Source organism: Hypomesus nipponensis, chromosome 20 (assembly GCF_054491055.1).
Source record: "Hypomesus nipponensis isolate SF chromosome 20, ASM5449105v1, whole genome shotgun sequence".
Classification (NCBI taxonomy): domain Eukaryota; kingdom Metazoa; phylum Chordata; class Actinopteri; order Osmeriformes; family Osmeridae; genus Hypomesus; species Hypomesus nipponensis.
Genome location: NC_140380.1, coordinates 3695483 through 3714839, shown reverse-complemented (window position 1 = coordinate 3714839; position 19357 = coordinate 3695483). Strand labels below are relative to the sequence as shown.

General features: G+C 45.1%; 1 protein-coding gene and 1 long non-coding RNA gene across 6 annotated transcripts in view; one reads left to right on the top strand and one right to left on the bottom strand.

Annotated features, from left to right (window-relative positions):
• Window positions 1-19357, bottom strand: part of rapgef6 (Rap guanine nucleotide exchange factor (GEF) 6) — a 78711-nt gene that overhangs the window by 26725 nt on the left and 32629 nt on the right. For 3 of the 4 annotated variants that reach the window (XM_084683538.1, XM_084683540.1, XM_084683539.1), the window contains exons 7-10: window positions 3415-3546; window positions 1371-1551; window positions 974-1110; window positions 13-171 (exon numbers count right to left, since the gene is read on the bottom strand). In XM_084683538.1, coding sequence (XP_084539664.1) covers window positions 13-171; window positions 974-1110; window positions 1371-1551; window positions 3415-3546 — 609 coding nt within the window. Of the gene's footprint in view, window positions 1-12; window positions 172-973; window positions 1111-1370; window positions 1552-3414; window positions 3547-4623; window positions 4764-19357 lie in introns of those variants that run through there. The other variant, XM_084683541.1, reaches the window with a different exon arrangement.
• LOC146245190 (uncharacterized) lies at window positions 3573-18108 on the top strand. 2 transcript variants are annotated; one of them, XR_014734534.1, is made up of 6 exons: window positions 3573-3691; window positions 3799-4160; window positions 4429-5339; window positions 5427-5583; window positions 10426-10542; window positions 18042-18108. It is a non-coding gene; the product is annotated as an uncharacterized LOC146245190 (long non-coding RNA). The 2 variants fall into 2 exon arrangements; XR_014734533.1 differs by lacking the exons at window positions 10426-10542; window positions 18042-18108 and having other exon boundaries at window positions 5427-5940.

The following is a 19357-nucleotide window of genomic DNA, read 5'->3' as shown; positions in this document are numbered from 1 at the left end:
AGCTGATCTCACCTGGCAGTCGTCTCCCTTGCTGCAGACCGCTCCACTCATGTACTGCTTGTCCAGGGAGGGAGAGATACCAAAACTGTTTCCCATACAGAGGGTCTCCACCCTGCCGTCCTCATGGCTGATCTCCACCGCCCCGTTCAGGATCACGTACCACAGGTCCAGCTGCAGGCGCACAGGGATGACATCAGCAGTGGCAAACACCAAAGGGGTAGACGATTTACTATAAACAGGAAGTTCATCCTTCGGACTCGCCTCCCTCTCCTCTCATCCCTCCTCATCCTCCAGTCTTGTGTCATTTCACTGTCTCCTGTGTGAGGATGCGTGTAAAGGCTGAAGGATTCTTTCTCTCTGACCTTCACACCCATCCTCTCCTCCCAGCCTGCATGTCCATCACACGCAGGCAAGCATGCAGACACAAGTACGTACGTCCAGACGTCTTTCTGCACTTGTGCTTGTGTATTCCAGATATGTTCAGTGCGACTCAAGAACGGGTCTTTGACTCGAGTCCCCATCTCTGGTGTATTACACTTTGTCCTACTGATGTAGATTGCATCCACAAGTGTTAGGAAGTGTTCTGTCCATGCTATGTCATTTAGTAGCTTGTCAAGGGGTTGCCTGTCTCAGAGAGCCATTAAAAATGTCCCTTTTTTCATCTGTTTAACTTAATTAATTAGTTCTGAGGTTAAGTAAATGATTAACTACACTACACTGTTGCAGTAGGTTACCTTTGGGGTGTATGTGTATTAAGTCCATACCATGTATGTGTAACGTGCCAACCTTCCATCCATCCATCCCTCTTCCCTCCCTCCCTCCCTCCCTCCCTCCCTCCCTCCCTCCCTCCCTCCCTCCCTCCCTCCCTCCCTCCCTCCCTCCCTCCCTCCCTCCCTCCCTCCCTCCCTCCCTCCCTCCCTCCCTCCCTCCCTCCCTCCCTCCCTCCAACCGCCCTCTCCTCCTCCATCCATACCTCTTGTTTGTTGTGGAGGATGAGAGTGTGGGCGTGTTCCACCACCTCAAACACCATGACGCTGCACAGCTCACTTCGCACAGACATGGTCATGTTGGCAAATGCAGGCAGCTGGTGCATGAACTCCAGCAGTTGCTCTGAGGGTGACACGGAAGAGGGAAGGAAGAGAGGGATGGAGGGAGAGGAAAGTGAGAATAAAGGAGGGAGAGAAGGAGAAGGGAGGGATGGAAGAATTTGGATTAGAGAGATGAAGGGATGGAAGGATATGAAGTGAGGGAAAGAGGAAGACAAGAACATTTTTCTAGTAGGGACAGGCGAAATAACTAACGTGTGTGTGTGTAGGAAATATTAATCTTTACCAAGCATTGCAGTCAGTCGGTGAAGAAGTGTGTATTACCTATGTCGTCATCGGTGCGATCTGCTGGGTCCTTCTCCAGACACTCTCTGACCAGGTCTCTCCCTAGGAGGGCAGCAGACGCCTGCTCAATATCTTCATCCTCCTCCTCCTCTTCCTCAGAGTCCACCGCCGCCTCTGGCAGGCCAGACAGGTCCACGTCCCCCAGCTCACTCTCTGTGGCCTTGGGGGGAGGGAGAGGGGGAGAAAGAAGGGAAAGGGCGAGAGGAGGGAGGAGAGGAGGAAAGGGGTAAGGATTCGAGGGGGGAGGGATGAAAGGGAGGAGAGGGAAGGAAGGATGGAGGGGTGTGGGAGGAGTGGGGTGAAGATAGGGTAAGAGGAGAGTGAAAAGGAGGAACCATGGAGAAGGAGGGAGGATTGGAAGGCAGGGAGAAAAAACAGATGCACAGATTATTGTCCCGAACAGATGGCATCTAGAGATGAGTGAGAGAAAGGACTTCCAACAACTAACATTCTAGATATCTTATCTGAGCACTGAGCCCAGATAAGGTCTCAAATGAACACACCTTCCATCCCTCCAATTCTTCCATACCTTCATTCCTTCTTTAGTCTTTAGAAACATACCCCTTAACCCAACCACGGATCTGCTCTAATCCCAGAAATCTCCCTGATTTGGATATGTAATAATGTTTCAATCACAATTTAAATTCTATTTTTTCATTTGAATGTAAAGTGTGTTATTCCTGGTTCCCATATGGGTCCTGCTGTTGGGACAGATGTTTGAAGGGTACGGCTGTACAGAGATGGGATTCGAACCAACAGCCCTGGAGTTGGGGGGGGGGTGGGATCTGTGCATTGTTTAACACTGTAGGCCATCTGTCTGGCTGCTCCTTCAGGAGAAGGTGCATTCTTAATTACATTGAGTCTTTTTTTTTCCATTCTTGCCTACTCTCCTTTCCCATCTTCTTCTCCGAACCTAACCTCCCCTCTTCACTCATCCTTTCCCATCTTCTCCACTCTTCATCTTTCATATATTTTCTCTCAACCTCTCGTCTCCTTCCATCCCACGTCAACACATGACACTGGGGGAGGGAGGTTGGGTGAGAGAGGCAGAAAGAGAGCAAGAGAGAGAGAGAGAGAGAGCGTAGGGTGCAGCATAGATGTCTCATTGTCAAGAATCAACGGGGAAGTCTTGAAAAACAACATCAGCATGACAAAAACAAACAGTCTGACAGTGAGAGGGGGAGAGACTAAGGCCCTCGTGTACGTACATTTGCAAACGTAGCGTTATCAGCACCATGGCCAACCCGCAGAAAGCGCATGCTGTGATACTTCAGTTTACGTTGTCTTTACCAAACCTGCAGTTCATTGGGTAAGCAGCGCCTTTCTCCGCCCACTATACCGTACATTGCGAGCATTTAAACGCGCAATTGATTGGTCCTCCTTTCTTTCTATCATGGATCAATAAGTTGATATATTGTAGGTGTATTGCTCTGATGAGTTGTTTGTGAAAATATAATAGTTCTATCAAGTTCAACACTTTCTATGACAAACTAATTAAAGACTCTGTGACAGATTGCAAAAACTGGCCACCAGACTCAAACACCCCCGAATCAAATTAGCTAAATGTAAAAGAGAAATGAGAAATTATGTAAAATATGGCTATGGTTTGGATGACAATGACAGGGTTAGACTATTCAACAGAAAACCAATATACATCTTGATCAACATGAAAAAAGCAATTGGCAATGTAGGAAACAGCAGACAGTAGGGTACATTCATTTGCATGAATGTACAATTAGCAATTTGTTTATAAGAATGATAATTGCTTTTATAATACACATAAATACCTAAATGATGTGGAAGTTGAGGTTTTGAGAATTTCTATTGTGATCAGAGAAATGTAGGTACTGAAGCAACTGATAAAAACTACAACTGCACAAAATTCACAAGCAGTGCACTTTCTATAATTACAGAAATATCTGTGTTTGTGTCACTGATATCTTCATCATCAACTGCATCACAGGCACTATACACTAGTCTTTCTAATTAGTAAAGCGGGTGAGATGATTGGATGGTGATCTACCTGGTAGATGTCTGATAGGCTGCTGCTCCCGGAGTCGCTTGCGATGCTGCATCCCGATTGGCTGGGAGGCACATGTGTCACCTGCTGGTGCATGTGGTCTGTGAGGTGCATCTTGTTGAGGTCTGCAGGAAGCTGTTCAGACAAACAGGAAGTCAGATGTTAAAGGATCCAGCAGACATGGCACACACACAGATACCAGATGGATACAAACACATATACTCAACACATAGATGTGTTCAAATTAGGGCTGTCGAAGTTAAAGTGATCTTTTATTGGGGTAAAATTTGAACAGATTAAATACATTAAATACATTTGCGATTAATCACGATTAACTGTATTGAATAATGTGATTAATCGCAATAAAATATTTTAATTGCTTTACAGCCCTAGTTAAAATAGAAAGCGGGGATCGACATTAAGGCTTGTCCGCTTGTCCGGGACAAGTGGATTTTTTTTAACGGTGAGTGGAAGATAAATGTACTTTCCCCACTGGACAAGTTAAAACTCAAACAAAATTAAATGCCATGTTACTTCACGTTATGTTACACTCATTACGTCAGATTTTATTTGACCAAATTCTGCATTAGCAAAACACAAAAAAGTGTCTTTATCGCAAGATCTCTATAGACCATGAAGCTAATTTAATGCTCAACACTGGAACGGGGGCTGATTACTTGAAAGAGGAATTATTTACTTTGTTGTCTCCGTTACACTATCAGGTCTTGGAAATACTGTGACTTGCTCAAGTAGGCAAATGGCGAGAAGAACATAACATTTTATAATAATTTCAGTAAATTAAGCAGCGCTGCAAGACCCAGTGTAATGTTATAAACAGCTAGAAAATTAACGTTTGCTAGGATCGCTAACAACATTGGCTAACACAACTTCAGCAGGCTATCCTCAGTATTTGCAAGCTAGCTAATAATTAATAATTGTGTAGACATAACAATGGATTTTGCCACCATATGTTGGTTAACTTTTAATTATTCTACAATTTCCCTTTCTACCCGACAGAGGCTGATTTACCAAGGGATCCTTTAAAAGGTGAAGCTATACTTTACAGTTGAATATTAGCTGATATTTAACTACGTACATTTAACCGACAAAAATGCTGCTAATATTTGCTAGGTAGGCTACACAGCTGCCGACACAAGCTAGCTAACGTCAACACACACACACACACAAAAAAATATTACGATACATTTTTACCCGGACAAGTGACTTTTGTGCATGGACAAGTGAAACGTTAAGTGCCTCAAAAAGTTAATGTTGAGCCCTGAAAAGGACGGTGTTGAATAGAGAGTGTTGGTCTTATAACACCACACAGTTATAAAATAGCACTGGCAGTGTTGAGCCTTTGACTCAGTTAAGTTGTCAAATCAGATTTTCTCCATTGGTGGTCAATTGAACACTGATGGGCGCAGATCAAAGCCCCTCCATCATATACGTTTTCCAATTTTCATTTACTCAATCTTCAATTTTTAACTTCATTTTCACACATGGTAAGCAAAACTATTGTCACACATACATTTTATAATGAATATTTGCTTTATAACTTGTGAATATATCCATTGAAATCATCAGTTTTGTAAGGAACCAAATAGGTTGCTAACTGAACAAGGCCGACCCACTCATGACAGACAGGGCAAGGTGCTCATGTAGCGGTTGTTGGTACTCCTCGTGCGTTGTGTCTTATGCCACCAGTTGCCACAAGACGTAATTTTGCTCTGTCAGAAGTATCCGGACCGATGTTCATCTTTCATATCCCTCACTGTGGATCGAACACGCCACCTCTGACTTCCCAAGCGCGACCACTACCAGCTAAGCCAACGAAAAGCTAACTCTTCTTTGAAGCCAGTGGCCTGTTTCATACTTGAGGAGTGAGTTTTTACCCGATACACACCGGCTACACTGATACCAGTGAGGTAATTAGTCATCACGATCACAAATTCAATAAACAAAGTATAAAAACATCTGGTTGCTAAGAATGAGATTTGTGCTTTATTCCAAAGACACACTGGCTCATGCGGAGTGCAAGGGAGTCCTGAAATCTGTAAGAATACCAATGAAGAATGCCAGCTTTGATGACCTTACCAATTCAGACGAAGCAAAGTCAATAAAGGAGCAGTCCACATCAAGAGGAGATGAGCTCAAATATGGCCAATGCTTGTATGGAGTATTTTGAATTGTAGACGTGATGTGTTCACTGTCATTTGTGTGACTGTTCTGATCAGAGCCGCCGGCACACGTGTGGTGAGCATGCATTTGCCCCGCCCCACTACTGTAGACTCAGAGTATTGAGCGCATTTAATGTGTCAACGCTGACTGCAACAAGTGAAGGCACCTGTCAGTCACAGTGATCTCTTAGCTACAGCCAACCCGGGCCCAGAAGCAGAGCATTGAGAGCATTGTGGTGTTGATTTGTAACAATGTAGTGTTGAATCAACCCCAATTGGTGTTGACTTTCTAACACTTTCAAAAGGGTTACTTTGACACGCCACATATAGTGTGGATGCATATAGACACTTTTCCGGTGTTAAAATAAACTTAAATTGGGTTTGGGTTTTCATTTACCACTAGCAATTTTGTAGACATCCATAGACACTTGCTCAAACAAAGAACTGACACAAAACAGACAGTTGGCAGCTGGCTGTAAGATCTGTGTGTGTATGTGTGTCAGTACAATCATAAATGAAGTAATCAAGTACACATACTTACAACACACATATAAAGATAGGCCTACATGTTTTCATACTCACAAGGAACATTCTAGTCGTCATTACATAGTGTGAATAGAACAGAGGGAGAAGTAATAAAACAAAATTGAAAATATGTTATGCCTTGAGCATAATACCAATGTTCCACTGGCAGCTTGGTACATACTTTGATGACAAAATTGAACAGAACTTGTCCCCTAATTGTGAAAGTTCCAATTTCACAATTTTGACAACATTTTGAAGAAGAATGTCTCTTTCTTTAGTTGTTTAAGATCACATGTGGATAGGAAATGGAGCTCTGTCTCCACTTTTCCTTGAAAGCAAAGAGAGCACAGCCTCTCTGTAGCCAGGCTGTGCTCACAGTGCTCACAGTATGTACATTGTGAATGTCTTCCTTAGTTTTTGATCAGACGCAGACACACATATTCAAATATATCTCTCTCTGTCACACGTCTGTCTCTATCTGTGCCCCCCCCCTTAGCACACACACACACACACACACACACAGGTCTTACCAGTCTACAGCAGATGAGGGAGAGAGAGGAAGTTCTCATCTGAGAGCGAGTCAATTTACTGCAAACATCCTCCATGTCTGCACGTCTGCCAACCTGGCAACCTCGCTGCCCAGACACGCACACACCCACACACTACTTACACCCGCTAAGTCTCTACACCTACAGCTGGTTAGAGCCGTGATGCCCTACTGCAATATTAAACAAGTTCAGTCTACCCCCCCCCCCTGACCCCAACCCCCCAGCACTTAGGCTAGCTGCTGGTACCACCCTGCACCCCCCTCCCCCCACTAATGATGGAGGAAGTGAGGGAAGATGGATGCTGGGGAAAAATGAGGAGGGGGGAGCTTGATAATAGATGGGGCACTTGGGGAGACACTTTCTGTGTGTGTGTATGCGTGTGTTTCTGTGTGTATGGCTAATTACTGCTGTCTCACGGTCATCATTCAGACCTCCATCTTCAATTGCTCTCACTCTCCTCCTCTCTCCTCTTCTCCCACCCCCTCCTCATCTCTTCTTCTCTCCCCTCCTCATCTCTTCTTCTCTCCCCTCCTCATCTCTTCTCCATACCCCCTCCTTCTGACTTTTCCTCTATCCCCTCCTCCTTTCCTCTCCTCCTCTCTTCTACTCTACCCCTCCACCTCTCCTCTCTTCTCTTTCCCTCTCAACACCCTCCACTCTTTCCCCCTCCCTCCCTCCCTCCCTCCCTCCCTCCCTCCCTCCCTCCCTCCCTCCCTCCCTCCCTCCCTCCCTCCCTCCCTCCCTCCCTCCCTCCCTCCCTCCCTCCCTCCCTCCCTCCCTCCCTCCCTCCCTCCCTCCCTCCCTCCCTCCCTCCCTCCCTCCCTCCCTCCCCTCTCCAGAGGGGGGGGGTCTCCTTCTCTCATCACTAATGAATGATGACTGTTCAGTATAAAATATACATGCAGGCCTCCTTCTGCTGTGTGACTCCATCACATCAACATGGAGGGTCTGCTCTCTAACGCACCACCAATATACATGCAGACGTACACACACACACAAGAAGGCGTGCAGACACTCATATGCACACAGGCCCACAGAGACATAATTATCGTGCTATGGGATTAAACCTCCTTGACCCTCTTATTGTCTTGAGATATATGGCAGGCTAAAAGGTAGCAGGCAAACCTTAGGGGCGCATAGGAGAGACAGCTGGGAAAGAAGATGGGGGTGGGGAGACAAAGAGGAGACGAGGGATAGAGGGGGTGAGACAGGAGGGAAGAGGCAGGGAGAGGAAGGGGGCAGACAGGAGGGAGAGGTGGAGACAGGAAAGAGAGGGGCAGACAGGAGGGAGAGGTGGAGACAGGAAAGAGAGGGGCAGACAGGAGGGAGAGGTGGAGACAGGAAAGAGAGGGGGAGACAGGAAGAAGAGGGGGAGACTGGAGAGAGAGGCAGGAGAAAGAGGGGGAGAGCGGAGGGATGGGGAGAGATAGGAGGGAGAGGGGGAGACAGGACTGGAACCCTGAGAGTTGCCACAGCTACATCAAATGACCATCCAAATAAAGCAAGAGGAACTAAGGAAGCTTATAGAACAGTCCAGGGCTATAGCCATGAAGACAGCCCTGTAGATGTCAGTATTGCTAGACTTTCTGATACACAAGAGCTGAGAATGAACAAACTAAAATATACAGCCAGCTATACACATGTGTGTATAGCTATTATTGTGAGGAATCACAATTCAGTCCCATTAAAAATCTTGTTTTCCCTAACCCTAAACCTAACAGTTTCTAACCATAAAACCCATCTCTAACTCCTAAACCCAACTCTAAATGTAATTACAACACCAATACTAATTCTAAATGTAGGAACACCGTAGAAATAGCACGTCAACTTTTAAGGACCACAAAACACACACACACACACACATTCACTGCCTTCAAGAACTGTCAGCCACTGTTAACATACTAATATGTATTCTATTCTCTCTAATCACTCATGCACCGTTTGGAAGTGTGTGGATGTGTGTGTGTGTGTCTGTCTGTGTGTGTGTGTGTGTAAGATGGAAAGAGACATAGTGAATATGTTAGAGACAAAGAGGAAAAGAACGGAATGGAAGTTAGAATTTGAGGTGACATGTGAAGGAGAAGAGGGGATGGGACAGAGAAGGGAATACAGGAGAGAACAGTCTCCACCCTAAGAGCTGATAGCAGGGAGGATGGAGTGAGCAAGGAAAAATACAGAAGGAGCGCAGACCGGATAGAGAGCAAACATGGGGAAGACAGAGAGAGGGGGATGGAGCTAGATAGGGGGAGGAGTATGTCGGGATGGAAATGAGAAAGGATGTTGACGAGACAGACATTCAGTACTGTCAGCGCAGACTGATGTGCTTCATGAATATTCATGAAATAATCGAGTGACAGTGACCCGTGGCCAATGCCTCCCCGCGTCCCCTAGTGACCGGTCTTCTCTGTCATACACAAGTAGCAGTGGGACACACACAGAGAGAGAAACAAAGTTAGGAACCAAAGAGAGAGATGGAAAGTGAGAGGCAAGAGGATGACAGAAGCATTGATGATGGGAAGAGTGAACAAGTGAACAAGAGGGAAGGAGAGAGATAGTGAGAGGATAAAAGAAAGGGAGATGGGAGGGAACAAATGAGAGGTATAAACTGGACAAAAAGAGAAAGAAAATATGAGAAAAGGGGGGTGGGGGGGGGGGGGGAAACAAAGACAGAGAGACAGGGCAGGGTTCCCCGTGTGTCCTGTGCGTGGAGACGCGTGTGGTTGTGTGTGTCCTGTGTGTGGAGATGTGTGTGTCTGTGTGTCCTGTGTATGTGAGGAAGCCGTCTGGGATCTCTCAGGAAGTACAGCCATGGCCAGCACCAACCCAATCAAGGACAATATCACACAACCTGACCACCAGAACCAGAGCACTCTTACTCACACACACACACACACACACACACACACAATCCCTCGGTCACACACAAACACAACCTTCCCAAGGCCCCCTGGAGCATACAGTACATATGCTTCCTGTCCTCCAACACAAATAAGCTCTTACAGGTTGACCCAGGGATGTATACAGGGGCTGTCCCACCCCTGGGTTCTGTCTGTGTTGTTACTGGCACCTGCGGCCCACAGGCACACAAACAGCCAGACAGACAGGAAGCAGCCAGCCAGTCCTACAACCTGCAGGCTATCAAACTAGCTGTACATCTTATTTCCTTTCCTTTGTTTCGTTTTGTATTCTGTATTTTGTCAATTTCGGCTCAGCCAATCATACGTCTTTTTACGAAATGGTGATTGGTTAGGTGGGTGGAATACAATTTGAGGACAGCAGCAAGGGAGTTGCGCTGCAAAGTTTGTGGACAGTTGACAGAAGTGGGGAACTGTCAGGGCCCTCAGAGAGGGCCTAATATACAGCCGTGGCCAAAAGTATTGAGAGTGACATACATTTTGTGGTTGCAAAGCTCGCTGGTTCTTGGCATAAAATGACTGCTAACGTAATTTCAGTAAGTCATATCATCAGCACAGGGGAAAGTGTGAACTAGTTTTAGCCAGGCGAAATCACTCTATTATTCTGATTGGGAAAAACATCTGAAAACATCGGTGAATGCCAGAATCTTCGTGAAAACTGTGTTAGTGCGGTTTAAGAACAGATGGGTCCTTAAGAAGATTTGGTGAACGGGCTGAGGAGCGACCACAGTGACATGTCTGGCTGCGTTCCTAGGGGCTGTGCCCCCTCCCGTAAGGAATGCGTCCCAGCCGTCAAGTGTGTAAAAAAGGGTTTTGTTGTTCTTTCCCATGTGCTGCCACCTTCAGAGAGGGACCGAGTCGAGCCAGCCGCCGGCCACGCCGTCGGCCCCGGTCGAGGTCGGGAGGAGCGGCGACAGCAGTCCCCGGGAGCGGTGCCAGTCTCTGGTGTTCTTAACTTTTGTGGTGAGAATCAAGTTCCTGTCATGGTCGGGACCCAGGAATTGACAACCGCACCACCTTTTATTTATCCTCCCTTGTTGATTTGGTCCTCCTAGTGGGGAAGCCGCCCTCCCCATTTTATTATATAGCGAAGCTGTGTTGAGGGTAGGTCGGCCCTCCAACGTAGTCTTCTAAAACAGAGGTCCCAGAGGTCCCTGGTCCTCTGGGACCCCCTGTCCTGCACGTTTTAGATGTTTCCCTGCTCCAACACACCGGATTCAAATGAATGGTCGTCAACAGGCTTCTGCATAACTAGATAACGACCCATTCAAGTAACGGCCCTGCTGTGCCACAGCAACACAGATCGTCAGCTAGGTGTTAGCTGGCTTAGGTTGCAGACACACACGCTTCAGACTCAATTTGACTGGAAAGGTACATAAATAAGTGCGCATGCACACATTCCATTTGTATAGAAAAAGGCCCTTGAATATCATACATTAGGGTGTCCTATGCAGACCTGGAGGAGAGAGGTGCTGGGGAAGTAGGTAATGGATCCTCTAATGTGTGTGTGTGTGTGCGCGCACAGACATAAACCCTGACAGGCCATTTAAGTCCCTAACACTACAAACAAGGATGGGAATCATACACGCATGCACACACACACCATCTATCCTGTTTTCCCTGCCCTCTGCACAGACACACACACACAAACAGACACACACTTTGCTTGCCCCCACATACGCAAAACCTCTGACAGTGTGTATGAGAGGTATGAACTGTTTCATTTTATTTTGTCAACAGACCCAGGTCAAAAACTATACAATGATGAATAGACTTGATTGGATTCATGTGTTCCGTGTCTGTGTGTGTGTGTGTGTCTGGGGAGGGTTAAGGTGTCATTTGGACAGGAAGTCTCGGGTGGTAAGGATCAATATTGCTTGCTTTAGAAGCAAGGCCAAACACACATGCACATACACGAACACAACCACAGGTACAACCCTTAATATCCCATCCACTGTAAATCATCCTTCAACCCCACTGAAACCTCTTCCTCTGTCTCCTCCTCTTTTTCACCCTCTCTTTGTCTCTTTCTTTTAAGCTAAGTCAGCAAGACAGAAAGGATACTGTACCTGTTTACCTGTCTCTCTCCTTTTCTGTCAGTCTGACTTCCCATCTATCTTTCGGCCTTCCTGGCCGTCTCTCTGCCTTCGTTTCTCTGCCTTCCTGTCTGTCTCTCTCACTCCCAGTGGTGGCAGTCTGATAGATTTACTATCAATTCAAGGCTTCATAGCCGCATTACGCAACATCGAAAAGGTCAAATGGAAAGATCACAAGAGTCACAGTCTAAGGCAAGAGTCATGGTCTCAGGGCATTGTGGGGAAAATGGGATTTCCTGTGTACGTTATGTTATTCACTAATCAATAGAAATAAAGGGTTTTATTCGCCATGAAAGTTTGCACTGACAAGGGATTTACTTTGGCAGGAAGATGCATACATGAAATATATAGGAATCCTAAAACTTAAATATGTGGTCTAACTATACTAAAGGTACAAGTCTACCTAATACTAATAAAAACATGTATATTGCATATTATGTTTGTCAGGTTGAATAGATGTTCAGGGTCAGGAGAAAGAACTGGGTAAATGTCCCTTGTGATGACTATGGGGAAAGCTCCACCTATGATCTCTCTCTGCCCTGAGAGTGGTCCTGGGCTGGGAGCTGTGAATCTATTTCTTTGTGATTGTTGTAACATCATTACTTCCTGACGGTCACTATCTATGTTTACTTTCAAGTGATTCATCAAATTCATCACACCATGTGGCACAGCAAAGCCTTAATGTGTGTAGTTATTTGAGGAGATTATGATTGGTGAGACTACCACTACTAAGAAAACTGGTTTCAAACTGTGAAAATGTATATATGATATCAAAGTTTAGCATCTCATTAAGCATCCACAAAAATCTGAATTAAAATAAACATTCAGAATATTAGAAACCCTAGTTTAAAACCAGCTAATCTTCCTGTGTAGACCATTTCTCAAAACTGTGTAGATGTGGCTGGTCGCTTGACATCTCAACAGTTCTGCGTATGTCAAACGATCTTTCATAGCAACAGTCACATACAGCAATGGCGCAAATAAATCCACTTGGTCCAGCCCTACAATATTATGTTTGAGCCATCTGATTCATAATCAGAAGACAAATCAGAAGCCCTGCCATCTGAAAATAATTCCATTCAAATGGTCAATGAATGGTGAGCTATAAAGTGCTTTGCTGTCTATATTACTCTATTATTAAAATAGATAGTTAGCACAACGTTACACATGCAACGTTAGATGCCACCCTCAGATACTCTGCAAAGTTCAAATTCTGCATACGTCCTCTTTATAACCCAACAGAGTGCAGTGCCGGGATGGACGTTGTTTGGATGAGCATTTAAACATCAAACAACTAAAAATTAAGAAAACATTATTCGTCGCAGCTTGGCTTGCTCTCTGCGCGTCACAGCCCCGTCACTCTGATTGGTCCTCTGGTCTGCTGCAAGTCTGGTCTGATATTTTGAGAACCGGCCACTCTGGTTAATATTCAAAGTTTAACTCAAACTTAACAATGAACTCAAGGTTAATATTTTGCAGGTGTCCTTTTCATGATCCAACGGAATGCAGTAGGCTACTGAGATTGAACTAATGCGATTAACAAAGACATTCGCAATTAAATTAAACGTATAGGAAAATTATTATTAATATTTTTTTAATTTGTTATACTTAGAGATATAGATAATTAAATTGTTACATACATTGATTTGTTTACTGATGTTAAAACTACCAGCACATTGTAAATGTACAAGTGCTGCATGGTGAAATTAGACCTACAATAGTGCTAGTAATAAATACCTTAGCATAACCGCTCTCAATTAAAACCCACTGTCAGGAACGGTACAAAAACTTAAATGACAATTCGATGTTTCGATGTTTGATTCAAACTAACGTCTAATACTTTTAGATGCTTACTATGTACATAAGATCCTAAATTACATAGTAAACGATTTTGTGGATTTGGTTTTCCTGGGGCTTCAACATAATCCTAGCCCCATATATCACCACAGCAAAAGAGCATTGATTTTTGAAGAGCTGATTTCCAATACTTTCGCTCCTCATTTAATTACACTTTGTACACTATTAAATAATACTCCAGGTAACATACCAGAGTTTCACTTGACAGCGGGAAGATGATGTATTGGAGGCTTGGTGTTGTTCAGGGCTCAGGACCGGCCCAGAGCAGCCAAACTCCCTCAACCCCCTCACCCCATGTGAAACTCCTCAAAGGACAGGACATTTCCCTGAACAGTCAACCTCCTTCATCCTCAAGACCAGCTAACCTCCCTTCCCCATCCAGACAAGCTAACCTTCTGCACCTCACCCCACAGATCAGCTAACCTCCCTCACCCCCCAGACTTGTCAACCCCCCGCCCTCCCTCCACCAGAGCCCGAGTCCAGGGCTGACCAAATGAAGAGCCAGACATCCAGAGAAGAGAGCCCCATTAGTGAGGTGGAGGGGACCCCTGATTAATACATGACTGTGAAGAAGACCTTGGCTCTAGCTCTCGCCGTCTACTTGTCTCTCTTGCTGTATCTTTGTCTCTCTCTTTCTCCCCATCTCTCTCTTTCTGCGTGTCTATTCGTGCTACCTTTCTCTCTCCCTCTCATGCTGGGGGAGGGGTCAGAGAGGAGCAGCCAGCCAGTCCCAAATGAGGGCACTCTATCAGCCAATAGAGAATGCAAAGTGTTCTGTGTTGCATGTTTGGACGTTGCCGCCATCTTTGCAGGTACACGCCCTTTCCAGCCGGACCAGTCCAAATATGGGAACTTAAATCCCATGACTCCTGCCTTAATATCTTCGCCGTCCAATCACAGATTTTATTTCTAAAAACTGCCAGATACTCATGACAACATAAGCTAAAATCAGGCTTCTGCGTTCATGACAGGCAGCTACTGACCATTTTTGGCAAATTTCTGTGAAACTTGCTAAATAAAACATTAGCTAGTTACACTATGTACCTTTTAAGCTAAATATCTATAACTTGTTTGGCCAACTTGATTGTCGAAAAAAGTCAAACCTTTTTACTTATGGAAAGGAGTATAACTATACTCTATACTAGCTAACTATACTCTTGGGGGGGGGGGGGGGGGGGGTCACTAGAATGGTCTTAACTTTAAAACAAAAGGATATATTTCTAATCGGTCTGCTTTTCTACATTGCCCAGAAAATTATGTATATTTCTTAAGCTTTCCTCTATCTTGTAATAGAAGTGGTTGAAAATTAAGTTGTACAGACGGAGAAGATTATTGTGAAAATTGCTGTTTGAAATCTTGATGATGATTTCCCCGAAATAATCATACATACATTTATATAACTAGAAAGGCCTTCACTTCAATATGGTATAAACAGTTCAGGTTTATGATTTAATACAAAATGTTGTGAAAACAAGAATATGAATGCATGGCTCGATACACAACGGATGTGGGACAACCTTAGAAAATGGCGCTCAAACAAAACAATGTTGCAATTTACCCAGAATTCAACACGGCGTGATGTCAACTTCGCATTCTCTATTCCACGGAGCCACAGATGGATACTGACAGACACAGACAGTTGTGACTGTTCTAACTAAGCCAGAGTATGTCGAGCAATCACTGCTCCACAAGGAAAGCTAGGTGCAAGGCGAGACCAATGGCTGTAACATTTATGGACGTGGTAGCAGCCCCTCAAAAGTGAAGCAAAAACATCTTGATTTTAATTAGTTATTTGACAACAGAAAAAAGGGGTTAGTGTGTGCTTGCGATTGGGTTGGGCTAGTGTCGATTGGGACCTCAATACCGCGGCTCCACCACCCCATCACTACTGCGCAGACTCTGGGTCCAAATGACATCACCAGCGCAAGATCCCGCACCCGTATCCAGGATATTTTGTCTTCATTTTCATACAGTGGGAGGAAGTGGAGATTTTGCCTCTTTGGCGAGATTGTTAACAACTTCTCCTCAATCGACCATACTGTTAATTATGCTGAATGCTAGAGTCCAGTGCTGATTGGAGAAGTGTTACTAAACAGTAGTGTGGTACTTAAAACAGTAATGTGGTACTGTGAAAGATTAAAAAATATAGCGGCATTCTGGGGTTCAAGACAGCACAAATCTTGTCTGATAAACCCAATTTTGTTATTGTTATCCAACGTTATGTCAGTTAACGCCAATACCAATTATGGCATTAACAATAGCGGTAAGCTAGTAATGATGAAGCAACTGTCATAATCATCATAATAGTAACATACTTAGCTTGCTTTGCCGAGCTAGATCAACGACAGAGCCAGGTATATAAGTTTACAGTAAATTGAATCTGCCACAATACGTTGGCAGTCATAGGCTACTTAAAAAATGAAGCAAAAATAACAATGTATGTGGTGAGTTCCATCTAGAATTGGCCTATATTTCTAAAAACCAAGTCAAAGGAATATAGTCCCAATACATTAGATTTTCGTAAAGTTCACATGATGTATCTGCTTCTTGATCGTTTTCAGATTCTACGGCAATGCCTTAGTTTACACGCTCGCGACTGCTTATCCCGAAGTATGATGTGTACAGCTTGTTGTGAGCGTGCACGAGCCTCTGAACTAGGAGCATGGCGAGCCACTGTTCTGCGCAAGACCGGACAAGCCGGAAGTTCTTCTCCATCCATAGAAATGTATGGAGCCGCCATCTTTAAAAGAGCTCATTGGCTTGGTCTAGTTATGATGTGTGTATGGGACACAAAGGCTTCAGTTCTCGAAAATCAAGGCCCAGTTTCTAAATAAAAGTCCCTGAAAAACAAGCCCCAGTTTCTAAATAAAAGCCCCCAGAAAAATAGTATTTGCTGAACCACACCCCCGTTTACACGAATTGATCAATATCTTGAATACAAAATAAGCTATCAACAACCGTTTTTGATAACCGGGGTCCAGTAAGGATCCACCAAATTTGGTAGTGATTGGTAGTCCAAAGTCAATCCAATTTATGGTGTGGGGGGCGTAGCTTGAAATGTGTTGTTTTTAAAATTAACTATAGCACCACCATTTGGCCAATTGGGCTCATAATCGTACTGATCAGCACAATTTTATGTCTGTTCGATACATTTGCAGAAACACCCTAATGAACAGATTTTCATGATCAGTTCCCCAGAACTTACACTAGTGGTACAGACCATGCTACCAGACATAAGCTTCTGGGTCCTGACATAAATACTGCTTCACTCCATACAAGTGTTTCAGATGGTTCTGAAGCTAACGGGCCAAAACAGGAAAACTGAATTAACCTTTAGGAGACCTGCCCACCAAAGACGGTTCACATCAGCTCCAATTAACAAGGCCCTTAACCACACTAAGCAGCCAGTGTGTGTGTGTTTGCATGTGTGTAAACACAGCTGGAAAACACACTAATAAGAATTCCAGGGGTGAGAGATTAAACTTGTTATTCTGTATGAGATGGCAGCTATGCACTGGGCTGCCATGGGGTGTTACCATGGAGCATTACCACGGAGCGTTACCATGGAGTGTTACCACGGAGTGTTGCCATGAGGTGTTACCATGGCTCGTTACCAGGGAGCATTACCATAGGGCATTACTATGGGACCTTACCAGAGACTGTCACCATCCGGCATTACCTTGGAGCTTTACCATTGGGCAAACCTGAGTCCTTGTTAACACCTTAAAATGGTTTATTGGGATTGGAATAGACAGTAACAGGAAACGTGAGGGAGAGAGAGGGGAGTAAGACATGCAGGTCACCCCATCCCCCGCAATGAAGGGACTTATAGTAGCCCTGACCCATCACCTGGCTATACCCCCCCCCACCTGAACAGAACCCTCACCTGGCTACACCCCTTACATGCTTGATGAGGTTTAGTATATAATAGAGTTATCAACAGTAAGGAGTTGGGGGGGGGATATGCATATCTGTATGCACACACATTCTGATGCAATTATGTGAACAAATGAACACGCACACACTCACACATAAGTATGTATCTAAACAAACAAACACACGCACACACACTCAGCCAGGGCAGCCCATGGCTGGTCACAGAAGGCATTAGGACATCACTTACTTTGGAGGACCACGGCTGCAGGCAGTTGGCATAGCAACGGACGAGGAAAGCCATTTCCAGATCAGAGAGGGGGAAAGTTTCCCTTTTCAGTACCCAGAGAACAGAGAAAAGGAGAAGAAAAGGCAGGGATTGCCCCAGGGTTTGTCCTCTGTGGGGCTAAGAGTGGATGGGAGAGTGAGGTGGGAGAAGAGGGGTGTTGTCGGGGGTTGCCCTGACGATGGTAAATACTCAGCACTGGTCCTCAAACGTTGGTTACAGCAGTTCATTCAGACTGTCAGCTGGCAGGCAAGCGCTAGAAGGAACCTTCAGAAGACATGTCAGAAACGACCCTTCACCACAATCCTCTTGTTCTTTTCCTCTTTCCCTCACTCCACAACACGGATTAGCTGTAGAACCGCAGATGAACAGCTCTATCCAACTATCATCTCCAAGACGACGAGATGGAACACCCAGAGAACAGGAAGTAGCAACCTCATGGCCACAGTCTATGAGGCAGCAGCCCAAAGAAGAAGTTCTGAAGAAGCTCAAGTTCAGCCGAGGGCAGAGGGACGGCTGGGCCCGGTGGAACTGGTCCAGGTACACTTTGGGACCAGAGAATACTTCCCCATGCAGAAAGTCCTCAAAAAAACTGCAGAAAACTATTGGAATCCTCTTTGGCTTTGGGCTATCGTAAGTCAATAGTGTTTTCTTCTTCTTCTCCTATATTTGTTATCATTCACGTCCAAAAGGGTCTTTCCTGCAGAGCTGAGTATGTACTGGTGACGGAACTGGTAGTCAGGGAGAATAGATCGAGAGTTACTATTCAGCCTGCTTTGTCCTCAACTACCCAGAGTCCTGCTTACTGCAACTCTCTCTCTCTTTCTCACACTTTTGCTCTCTGCCCCTCAATCTGTCTGATCTCTACAGTGCCACAGAGGAGTGTGTGGGTGGCACATGCCTGTGCTTGTCCATCTAAGGGGGCAGTGTGGTTGCTCTTGTCCCCCAGCTCAGAGTGCACTTCCCTGGCTTGCGATCACTCCTGCTCCCCTCTCCTCCTCTGGAGAACAAGCAGCGAACTGGAGGTTGCGATGCGTAGAGCCAGCCACCAATGAGAAGCCAGCAAGCAAGGCAGGGAGGGAGGGGAGCCCAGCTGAAAAAGAATGACATCACCTGTGCAGTGAGAGGGACGGGAGGGAGGGAGTTCTGGGGGAAACTGCATTAGATTGATTGTCTGCCTCCCAGCCTGAGAGAGATGCAAAGATGGAAAGGAGAGAAAAAGAGAATGAGAGAAAGGAAAAGATTAATAGGCAGAGAGAAAGAGGAAGAGAAAAAGAAAAATAGAGTTACATGCAGAGAGAAAGGGAGGAGTTAGAGAGCAAATGAGAGAAACAGAAAGAGAGAAAGCGAAAGAGAGATGGAGAGGAAAGCGCATCTTTATTGATCAGACTCGAACATAACACTCTGTGTATCCAGTCAGTCACCCCCCAATCCCCAGCCCTTGACCCCACCTCCGTTAAAACAAATGCATAAGCAACAATGGAAAATAGGAAATCGCAAACTGTGTGCAACAAACACGACGTTTCGGCATGCTGGGATATATATGCAAATTCTCCTTTGACAGAATTTTCAAAGGTGTGCTTTGTCCAGATGTTACTGGCTGCCTGGGACCAGAAGCTGTGTATAGGATCATACCCAGCTCTATTATAACACCCTCAACACTAAA